The 11,198-nt window shown below is 52.5% G+C and overlaps 3 protein-coding genes across 3 annotated transcripts; all 3 read left to right on the top strand.

Annotated features, from left to right (window-relative positions):
- Positions 1 to 1,194: 1,194 nt before the first annotated feature.
- LPMP_201600 (hypothetical protein) lies at positions 1,195 to 1,590 on the top strand (the record flags this gene model as incomplete). Its single annotated transcript, XM_010700059.1, has 1 exon — positions 1,195 to 1,590. One exon carries the CDS (start codon positions 1,195 to 1,197, stop codon positions 1,588 to 1,590), a length of 396 nt encoding a protein of 131 aa, XP_010698361.1.
- Positions 1,591 to 4,099: 2,509 nt separating this feature from the next.
- Positions 4,100 to 5,797, top strand: LPMP_201590 (hypothetical protein; the record flags this gene model as incomplete). Its single annotated transcript, XM_010700058.1, has 1 exon — positions 4,100 to 5,797. One exon carries the CDS (start codon positions 4,100 to 4,102, stop codon positions 5,795 to 5,797), a length of 1,698 nt encoding a protein of 565 aa, XP_010698360.1.
- Positions 5,798 to 8,317: 2,520 nt separating this feature from the next.
- Positions 8,318 to 10,735, top strand: LPMP_201580 (hypothetical protein; the record flags this gene model as incomplete). The annotated part of the gene is made up of 1 exon (XM_010700057.1): positions 8,318 to 10,735. One exon carries the CDS (start codon positions 8,318 to 8,320, stop codon positions 10,733 to 10,735), a length of 2,418 nt encoding a protein of 805 aa, XP_010698359.1.
- Positions 10,736 to 11,198: the final 463 nt, after the last annotated feature.

Here is an 11,198-nt window from a genome sequence, read left to right as displayed (position 1 = left end):
GTTGTACCGGAAGGTGCACCTGGCCGTTCACGGGCTTCGATCTGAGGACCAAGCAAGCGTCGGCGTTGCTCACTCGTCGTCGTCGGCCTCTTCTTTAGAGACCGAGACGCCACAGCAGGCAAACAGGACAAGCGATTACACTAGCAATCCGGGTGAGCGAGAGAAAGAAAGCTGCCGAAGAGGTCCTGTGTATCCAATTTGTGCGCCGACGTCTTCCTGCGCGGCCCTGGCGGTCAAACGCGCTGGCACCGCTCCGTACGGTGAGCCGAGTGTGCGCCAGAGCCCATCCGCCACCTTTGCCAGCATGACACGCCTTATGGAGTACGTGAAGCACAACAAGCAAAGCAGCAGCATCAGTGTGGTACGTCTCTCGGTGTTGAGCAGCCCCATGCGCTGCGGGCTGCTCTATTGCCTGCCTTTTTGTTTCTGCATGCTCATTTGTGTGTTTTTGTGCGTGTTTCTCGTCTGTGGACTACATTAAGGTCCTGCGCTAAAAATGAGCATGTCATTGTCTGCTCACATATGTAAACGTTTGAATGTCTCCATCCTAGCGACACCTGTACGCACCCTTGAACCTTTTCGTGTGATTTACCGTAATTATAAATTTCGTATAACAATAATTCGAACTGAGGGGGCTTACTGTCGGTAGTGCTGTCATACGGTGCCCGTTTCACATACTATCGGGCTTTATGGAGTGAAGGGTAGAGTACTCTCTGCCCAGCGTACTCCTTTGCTCGCGTTTATTTTTGCAGATGGGAATGTACTCACACTGACCCCAGCGGCCGTCGTACATCTCTCTCTCTCTTTCTGGGCTTCACTCACTCTTCTATTTTCCTTCTTCTCCCGTACTTTTTCTAGTACACTTCGCGTTACCTGAGTGCCCCGTTAGGGTGACTCGGTACTGGTATATACCGCTGTAACACTCACAATGTTTTCTCACAACGGCAGTTCCATTTCCTCCCCGCCATCACCACACGGAGGGGGTGGGGGGAGGGGCGAGAGGCACGCAAAATGCACAGTGACACACACCAACACGCCGAAACAAGAGTAAGAGGAGGACTGCATTATCGTACGTGTTTCGGTCAATACGATCCTCATTTTTATTTTTTTCGTTCTCGAATTAATTATCTGATTGATGACCCTGAGACCATCTTTGAGGCCTTCGCCTCCTTCGGCAGCGGGCCGTCGAAGGAGATGGACAATTCGCACTTCTCCAAGATGCTGAAGGAGTGCAGGATCATTGGCAAGACCTTCACATCCACGGACGCCGACCTGCTCTTCAGCAAGGTGAAGGCGAAGGAAGCGCGCAGGATCAGCTTCACGGAGTTCAAGGAAAAGACCATTCCCGAGGTGGCTGCCAAGATGAAGACCCCCGAAGAAATTGAGACCATGATCACTAACGCCGCCCCCAAGTCCAACAGCACCAAGGCTGATGCGGTCCGCTTTCACGACGACAAGAGCACCTACACCGGTGCCGCGAAGCAGGGCGGTCCGACGAATGTGGACCGAAACGCTGGCTCGCTCGCGGGTGTCGTCGATCGTCGCCAACAGACGATCGACAACCGTGGTACAACTGCGAAGCAGCTCTAAGCTCGAAAAAATAAAAGATGAATACAACAGCTCACCTCAAACAGAAGGGAGAACAATGGAAGGAGAGTGAGAGTCAGTGAAAGAGGACGCAGTGTGGCTGGACTTTGATGAAGGCAGTAGGTACTTATTTTCGGCAGCCGTGTTGATGTTGGAGCGTGTCGGGGTGTGTGGTGAGTAGTTCTGTTTCGCTCATGCCACTGTTGAACTGCGCTTGACGTGCTCCTTTCTAGTCTCTGTTCGATTGTGTGTGTGTGTGTATGTGTATGCACATGAAGCTGTAGTATGACTCATGTATGTCGCTCTGTGTCTTCGATGCCTCTGTAGAAATCAGCTCTCCGCCGTACTAAAATCCAACTGACCGTCGGTAGCTTTCGTGCATCTCTTTCGACGTGTGGGCTCCGCACTCGCGAAGTTGTCTTGTTCTTTCATTTGGTATGTGTTGGGCTTCTTGAATTATGGACTATTTTTTTTGCACTGGGGAGTAGAGGAGCACGTGTGTGTTGCCTCCTTGCGTGCACTTGAGCACCTTCCTTTTTTGTACCTACTTTACTAGAATTCGTGGATCCGTGTGTGTGTGTGTGTGTGTGTGCGTGTGTGCTCTGTAGCATCTCCATTCGGAAGGTGGAGAAAGGCACTGAACTGCCACACCGAAGAGGAATGCCGCAACAGCGCCATTCTGCACCTTCCACATTTTCTCTATGAAAGGAAGCAAAGGAAAAACAAATGACTGTCACTCCTCCTTTTCTCTCTTTTTGTTTTGGTGGAATCGACCATGCTGTGGAGTTTGTGTGCTTCAGTCGCCCTCGCCTCTTCCTGGACCCTCGAATTGTACTGCATCGTCTCTTGTTGTGAATGACTGTTTCTTACCTGCCTGCCCCCCTCTCGGCATGGTGCACGCTATGCCTTATCGCTGTCAGTTCGTCCCAGCGCGTCACATGCACGAATGGAGCTTATACCATAACCATGACGGGATCGCAGTCGTGGTGTTGCACATCGGTGCTCCGCAGACCCGCCCCTAAAAGAGAAAGAGAGTGACGGCCGAAGATTCATGCACACATGCGTGCACCACGTTCAATATATATTCTACCTTTTTTATTAGTCCATGTTCACTGACGTCTTTGCATCTCCTTGTCGCATAGCGATGACACGAAAACAAAGTGGGGCACACACACAGTGCTACATGAGGAGGCGCGTTTGTGTGTGTGTGTGTATGTGTGGGAGGGGGCCTCCGTCACAAGGAGGACTTCTGCTCCACCTTCTCGGGGCAACACGGCAGGTCGGGCCCATGGATTGGTGCCATACCTAGTGTCGAGAGTTTGTTGCCATGTACTCTATGAAAGCTTTCTATGCTGCGGTTGGCCCAATCTAAGCGGTTTGTGTTGAGAACAAATCTCCTGATACCAGCCTCATGACAGGTGAAGGGAAAACAGAGCTCCTATTCCCACCACATGAAGCCTATAAAACGAACGAGTTAGAGGTGCCGCTGCTGATTACTGCACTTTCTCATCCTTACCTTGAAGCTCTACTACCCTCGTATCATACTGTACCCCCCCCCCTCTTCTCCCACTCATTCTTTGTTGCATGCGCGTATTCTGCAATGGACCGTCTTTTTCTTCCCTACTCAACACCAGTCGGCGCGTTCTCTGCCTGCACTACAGCGACATTTCACAGCCAGAGCATTTATAGCGCATACCCCCTCGCTCTCTTTCTCTATCTCTACATGACTGTTTTTATTGCTCTCTTTGTTAGGTCATTAACATACAATACACAATCACGGATATTCCGAATCCTCCCTTGCCCCAATTTACCCGTCCTAGTCTTCCCCCTCTTTCCTCTCCCCCGTCTCTCAGCTTTTTTCCTTGCCTTTTCCTCTCTCTTTCTTTGATTATTTTGTTTAGCCCTTTTTGACGTCCGTTCTCTCGTTGATCTCCTTGACACACTTTCACAGAACTTATTTCCCCCTCTTTGTGTGTGTTTAGATCTCCTGCCTGTCCACCCAAGCGCTGCCGTAGTGTGGCTGAGGAGAAAACCCGAATCGAAGACGAAAGGAAAGTTAAAAAATAGACAAGACATCTGAGTGAGCCAGCACAGACGCTGTCCACGGAGCCAGACACTTACGGAGCACCGCCTTCCGTCAGTCTTTCGTGGGGCGCACACTGATCATCTTTTTTTTTCTTTTATTTAGTTGCTCAAGGGAGCCACTACACGGAGAGCCATACATGCAGCCGATTCGATTTCGCTCGCGCTCTGCCTGTCCCACACACACACACACACGCACATTGGCCACTAAGCTGAGGTCTGGTCATTATCCCCGAATACTCAAGCAATTGTGGTCTTCAATTAGTGGTGTGGTGTCGCTCTGCACCGTGATTGTGTGTATATTTATATATTTATTTCTATATATTTTTAAAGATCCATCAACGTTTTTCATTCTTTGACTGTGCTGTATTTCTCTCACCGCTTCTTTTTCCTATCCCTGTCGTGTTTGTTGGACTGTCTCTCTAGTGGAATGGACACAGAAACTTCATCAGTCGAGGTCTCGCGTGATGGACAAGTCACTCGCCAAGGTGAGTCTGCGTTCGATGAGTACGATGAGATCAGCAACGTGACTGTGGGCACAAGCAGTCCCTTAGCGCATCCAAGCATAAAGTCGCCGCGGTCTGGATCCAAGAGCTATCTGACGATGGATCCGATGGCGTCGTCGCTTGAGGGCAGCTCGGTTCCAGTCAATCATGAAGCACCACAGCAGCTTGCGCTAAATAATCACAACCTGCACGGCTTCACACGCAGCGTAAAGACCGGAGGGGTACCACTACGCCTGGACGTCATTCCAGATGACGCGTACGTTGACTACAGTACAAACTTTGCGAAGCTGAATACTAAAACGACGGAGGCAGAGAAACGTGAAGACATCTCGGTCTTGACCGTGGCCGGTCGCAACTTGGATCCAGGGGACTTTGGCAGCGACGTGGCCGACTCCGTGACGCATTATAGCAACACAAGCTTGCATGGTGGTGAGGCGTTCATGGAAGGAAACGCATGGAACATCGAGCGCGCCAGCGTTGATCCGCAGGTTGGCAGCCCCACGCGACATTACACCGATCCTCTAAGCACCGCTAATCTGGACCAGCACTTGCACGAACTGTCTCGTGGTCCTGCCCTGCTTAGGGTGGAGAACATCGTTGCCCCTAGTTTACACTCCCTTCCACAGAATCGCAACACGTCCATGGCAATGATGCTTCCAGAGACGACGGTAGCCAGTCTCATGGTCGAGCCCAGCGAGGTGGATGCCATGTCTACCTCTGAGGTGATTTCGCTGACACGCATTCGTTCTGCTAAGCTGACCTCCCTCGGCGATACCATGGACGACGTGTGGAGCACCACGTCTACTCGAGGTCTCGACACTGTGCACTTCGGCTCTGGTGGCGCGAGAGATGAGACGCTGCATGCCCTGTCCAAGGAGAACTTGCGGCAGCTACGGCACCAGCTGGAGAGCGGAGAGACACCACTGCGTCCGGAGGTGCTGGCAGGACTTAGTACCATGGTGCAGGCCATAACGCAGACAAACTCGACCAAGTCTGTCAGCAGCGCGGTTGAGCCAACCATGACAGCCGGGAGATCAAAGCTGGTGGACTCGGCAGCCTGCCCTGGGAGCTCTTTGCAGAGCTTTGAAGGACCCCGCGGCCCCTTTTTGGTTTCCTCAGCGAACCTCACCAAAGATGGTGATCTCAGTGCGATGGCCAGAATGTCGTTTCACAGTACCCCTGTCGATCTACCAGCGAGGGAAGCCTGCGGTGACCGTGCGATAAACTCACCTGAGTACCCGAACCAGAATTTTCTGCACTCACAGCACGCTGACATCAGCGATGGTGACGTGGATGAGGAGGGTGCGGTGGACGAAGCCGATGTGGAGAACGAGGATGAAGACGACGACGCCTTGCATGAGAAGACATCCACTAGCGACGACTCTTGCGAGGGTCAGAACGAAAGTGTCTTTAACATGACTGAGGACGATGGCGTCGACGACATGGCTGACCCGGCAGCCATGTTACGTTACATGCGAGAGCTGTTTAAGCTAGTCCAGGAGGGTCGCCAAGATCAGTCGCACCTCCGCCAGCTTGTCCTGGAGCAGCGCTGCGTCATTCAACACCTGCAGAGCACCGTCAAGGACCTTGAATCGGAGCTCTGGGCGCTGAAGAAGCACTAGGAAAGGGATAATTTAGGGCATGCCTTCGTGGTGTGATTGCCCATTTTCTCTCTTTTAGCTGATCATGTCAGTCTTGACGTCTTTGGGAGTCTCGGTGTTCGAGTCTTCTCTTTCGTGTTTATTGTTGCGAGCAGGGCTTGGCGAATCATATGTGGCAGAGCGGCGTTCTTGTATGGCGACGCTGATGCGACAAAGATTCTCTGTGCGATTCTTTTATTTCCCAACACTTCAACTCACCCTTGAAGCTCTGTCTTCCACCTCCTTCTCTCCGCGTCCTTTGCTTATCTGTTCGGGTTTCTTACCGGATGCCTCCCCCTCCTGTTATGCTGCTGCTCTTGCTGCAACCATTCATGATGTCTCTTCGCCGCTGAGCGTTATCCCTTTTGTTTTTTTCCCTATTTTGTTGTGTATGTGTGTGTAGACATGTGTGTATGTATATATGTGTGTGTCTCTCTTTACACGTCCCCTCACACACCCCGCCCTCACGCTCTCACATAAAGGTTCCCCACGGCTTCCCTACAGCCCTTGCCTACGTGGTACAGGCACACACGCTTTCCATACCTTTCGTCCTCCTCCCTTCTCAGAACACACGGCCATGCACGTAAGAGTTCAAACCCTATCATCTTGATTCTCTGTGTGCATCGACCCTGCATTTCAAGGTGAGGAGAGAGTTCCTGTGAGATCTACTTCGTCTTCCTCGCTCTTTTTCCCCCTTCTCCCCGCGTTGTTTTTCCCCATGTGAGTGTGTTGCTGGTGTCTGTCGTTGTGCTGCGTTTTCTTTTCTGTTTTTTTTTCCTGCTCTTTGTGGCCCACATATCTCTGTGTAATCGGCAGGTTGGAGTTTAGCGCCAGTGTGCCGTTTTGCTTTGTTGAGCTACTGCGCGCCTCATGGGTTGACGATTGCCCTCTCTGTATCTCTGTGTGTGTGTGTCGAACACTATGTTGTTTCTTTTTTTTTTCGGTTGCACATCACCGTATATCGGTATCCACGAACACGGTCGCCGTCTGCCGTGGTGGCACCTTCGCTTATGCTCTCACAACCCTCCACGTTCTCCTGCTCCCCACAGCGCGGCTTGTTGTATTGCCGTTTGATCCCTCTCTGTCTCTTTTTTCCTTCATGGGAGCGCCTTGCTCTTCGTCCTAAGGAGCTTCTGAGAAGGAGAGGCAAAAAAAGATCAAAAAGGGGGACTGTCTCAGTTAGCAATCTATGTGAGCTCGTGGGGTGGATATGCATGGCGGTTCTGGGATACAGTTGGTGTAGGGGCCTGCCTGTCTCTGTGTGCGGATGTGCGATTCATGTCCGTGTTGATACATAGTTCTCTTCAAAGCGAATTTGATGTGGGTAGTATTGAAAGAAGGTTGGCACTCTCTTCTTCTTTCCCATCGTTCCCCAGGTCGAGGCTTCTCCATCACCTGTGATTAGCGCCCAAAACACACGAATGACGAACATGTAGACGCAAGCGCCGGTGCTTGAGTTGCACGCCGCACGCTCATTGGTTAACTTCGCCCATAGACCAAGCGCCGCGTCTCCCTCTCTCTGTAGGAAAAGCCCCTCTGTGTACGTAAAGTGTCTCACTTCGTTGCGATACGGTGCCTTGTGGCTCCTCTCGCCCTCTTCCTCTCCTTCTCTTGTCACCGCACCGTCTCTCTCCCTCTCTCTCTCTCTCTCGGTGCTCCACTGTACTGTGCATCGACGCATTTTCTCTATTTGGGAGGAGAGAGGGAAGTCAAGCTGAATTTTTTGACATGACTTGTGTTTTGCTTTTGTTTGTGTTGTCGTCGCCGCATTCACCGCACTTCAGTGTGCTCGCGATGCCTGAATCAATGCAGAAAACAAAAATAGAAAAATGACTCGAGCGGCGAAAAAGAGAAGCACATACCCTTTCGCGCCATTTTACCTTTCCCGCCTTTGGCTGGTTTTGCTGCACCTTTTCTTCCAGAATCGCACTCGCATCCTTGCTGCTCACCTCGTATCAGCGATGCATAGGCATGTGCGCCTTTTTGTGTCTCGTTATGTGTGTGTGTGTGTGGGGGGGGGTGTCAATCACACAAGTGATCTGACAGCGTACGTCTGTTAATAAACTACATGCGCCTATATACTCTCGAAACATCTTCTCCCTTGCTCTCGTTGACACTGCGGCCGTGTGTGTATGCTCTTCTACTCAAAACCACCTCGTGCACTCTAAGCAGACTCCAGCAGGTTCTCGTGCTTTACGCGTGGTGTTGTCTAACATTCCACTCAGAACCCTCCCCCTTGATTCACACACCTCTTACTCCCCCCTTTCGCACCGTTCACATCGCAGTTTTGCATTACGCACGTGCTTTTGGTGTGTGCCCATTTGTGTGTGTGTGTGTGTGCCTCTGCCTCTCCACTCACATCCCTCTTTCCTCTCTCCGGTTGGTGGTGGTCCCTTTCCGTTCTCGTGTTGTACACTTTTTTCGCCATTGCCCGCTTCTTCCCCACCCCTTCCTCCGCAAACGAAGTGGCTTAGACTCTCAGCAATTTAACTAGTTGTCCTCATGTCACAGAGCTTAAAGAAAAGTTCGCCGGGGAGTTGCTCGCCGGCGGAATGCTACGCCAGCCCAATGAACATGGAGGAGCCGGATATGGCGAAGCTGGAGCAGGCAGAGGAAGAGTCGATAGCGAAGATGAGCAGCCTCAGCAACGCGGACGTCCAGCGACTGCGGAGCCTCACCCTGGAGAATATCAGGGAGATGGACTCGTACCTCCAGGATGCAGTTGATGCATTTTTTGCTAACCGAATCACTGACTGTGAGGCAACGCTACGGAAGCGCATGAATGAAGACCCTCTGGCAGTGTGCGGAGCTGGACTCATTGCATTTGTGCGTTGCTGCCTCTCGATGGAGCAGACACAGGCAGACATAGCACTGAAGCTCCTCACCAAGTCCAGCGCACTCGCCACACAGGTGCTGCCTAGTGAGATGAGCATGATATCCAGCGGTTTCTCCAAGGTGTTTCAGCGCAAGAAAGACCCGAAAAGCAACTGGCTCAGCCCCGCGGAGTTCCGCGCAAAGATGACGGAAGCGGAGAGCCAAGCCCTGCGCTGCTTTGCCCTTGTGCTCCAGCAGTCTGTCTCATCACTCTTGAAGGCTGGTCTAGCGCTGAACCGTGCGAGCAGCAGCTACAAGTCTCTCTACGCGGAACTAGAGCAGCGCTACAAGGACAAGTATAGAAACAACGAGGCCGCCATGGCTCCCCACGACAAGCACGCAGCGTCAAAAGAAGGAGACGATAAAGTTAAGTCGCCGGTGGGGTCGCTAGGCGGGCTCACAGAAAAGGACGTCTCCCTTGAGGAACCAGCTGCGCTGGAGACACTCGGCCTTGACCGAAACTCGGTGCACTCCGTCGAGTTCGGTATCGGAGCCATCAGCCTCGCACTTTCCATTCTGCCAGCCAACGTCCGAGCGCTGCTCCGCTTCATCGGCGCCGACAGCAACCGTCAGGAAGGACTGAAGTTCGTGCGACGGTGTTTCAAGAGCGACACGCTTCTGTCGCCCTTCGCCAGCGCCCTGCTGCTTGCACTGTACGGCATGCTGCCAGCGTCCTCGGCATTTTTGGTTGATTCCTACCTGCCTGTGGTGCAGGAAGTACGCATGGAGGCGATGCAAAAGGAGAACGTGCGTGAGTCTATTCTGCACCTCTGGCTCGACGGCCGTATTGAGCGACTGACGCGCTGCGTAGAGGTGAGCATTGTCAAACTGAACCACTGTCTCGATGTTGCCAGCCACCCGCAACTGCTGACCGCCATGCCGCAGCTCCGCGACTTTGTCCTCTACGATCAATGGTTCAACTACGCCATCATGAACCAGTGGAAGCGTGCGAGCCGATGTCTCGAGCTCCTCTCCAAGACGTCCAAGTGGGCGAATGCCGTGTACCAGTACGTGCAGGCGTGCTGTCTTGAGATGCTCGAGATTGAATGGGCAGAGGGAATCCAGAACCCCGGCGGGGAGGAGGACTTCTTGCTGGAGGATCTACACCGCATTGTGGGCACGAGCAAAATGAAGGAGCTGAAGTTGACCTTCTGCAACGTGTCAACACGAGAGGCCATCGCTGAGACCATCACCCGGCTCTACTGGGAAGCAGCGCAGCGCAAGCCTGTCACGCTCGGTGGGAAGCCAAACCACAACGACCAGTTTGTGCTGAAGCGGATGGAGGAAATTCTGGGGCACCACGGCATTACCGCATCCACCATACTGGGAAAAAAGAAACCAGGCGAGCCGCTTGAGCCTGTACCAAAAGGGTTTGTCCTTCGTAATATTATACCGCTCCCAGTGTATGAGATGTGCCTGATTGCCGGCATCGCCCATCAGTATCCGGCGGTGCGCAAGGACAAGATAGTGACCCTAATCAACGCATACCTCTTACGGGAGCCGGTGCAGCGCCCCACTCCGCTCGCTGACTATGTGGATTCCTTGCGGGAACGCTGCAAGAGTGAGGCGGCCTCGGCGTCACTGGCTACCCCCACTAACACGGCATCAAAAGCGTCACCCGTGCCGAGCGGGCCTACCTCCTCTGCTGCATCACCAACCTCGGGCAAATCCAGCACCTCTCTCCCCGCGAACTACCGGGTGTTATGCCTATGTGTTTACAAGTCGATGCTGCTAGCAAACAGTGAGTCGAAGGAGGACCGGAAAGCCGCCTTGGAGGTGATCAAGGCGATTCAAGACACTCCACAGTACAAGGATCGCCAGTGGAGCCTCTCTTACGCACAGGCCTTTACACTATACGACAAAGCTTACATCGTGTACCGCGATGAAAGTCACGAGGAGGCTGAATCTATCATGAACGAGCTGCACAAGCAGTACGACTCCGCCCATTACTTCATGCACGCGAAGATGGACCTGAGGGCGCATCTCGCCTCATATCACCTGCAAGAGGAGCGACAGGCTCGGGCTCCGAAGCACACGAATAAGTAACTCCTGGCGGCGCCACCGAGCAAGAGAGAGGTGCCCTGATGATACTAGCGCTCTCCTAGCGAGTTGCCCTTAGGTGTGTCAATGTGCGGCTGAAACTTGAAACAGCAACACGTTCTGGCTGCTTTGTAAGGATATCATTATTGCCTCACTTGGTAGTGGCTGCTGTTTGAGACGGGACAAGTGGTTTAGTAGTGGTATTTCAGTTTCTGATGCGTGAAGGTGCCTGTGGGGCGCACGTGGACATCTTTCTTTTTGCGTTTTGTCATGTGAAGGGCACAACTCTGGCGAACGTGACATTTCGATTGTCGTTCTCCGTGCGCAGCATACGTGAGCGTAACACCCACACCCACCGATCCACATATATATATATATGTACATATACACATATATATAGACATATATCTCCCTATTCCAGCCCAACAATCCTGCTTTATTTATCTGTTGTCCTCCCTACACACCTGCA

This window comes from Leishmania panamensis, assembly GCF_000755165.1.
Source record: "Leishmania panamensis strain MHOM/PA/94/PSC-1 chromosome 20 sequence".
In the NCBI taxonomy this organism is placed as follows: domain Eukaryota; phylum Euglenozoa; class Kinetoplastea; order Trypanosomatida; family Trypanosomatidae; genus Leishmania; species Leishmania panamensis.
This window is presented reverse-complemented; position numbering and strand designations above follow the sequence as displayed.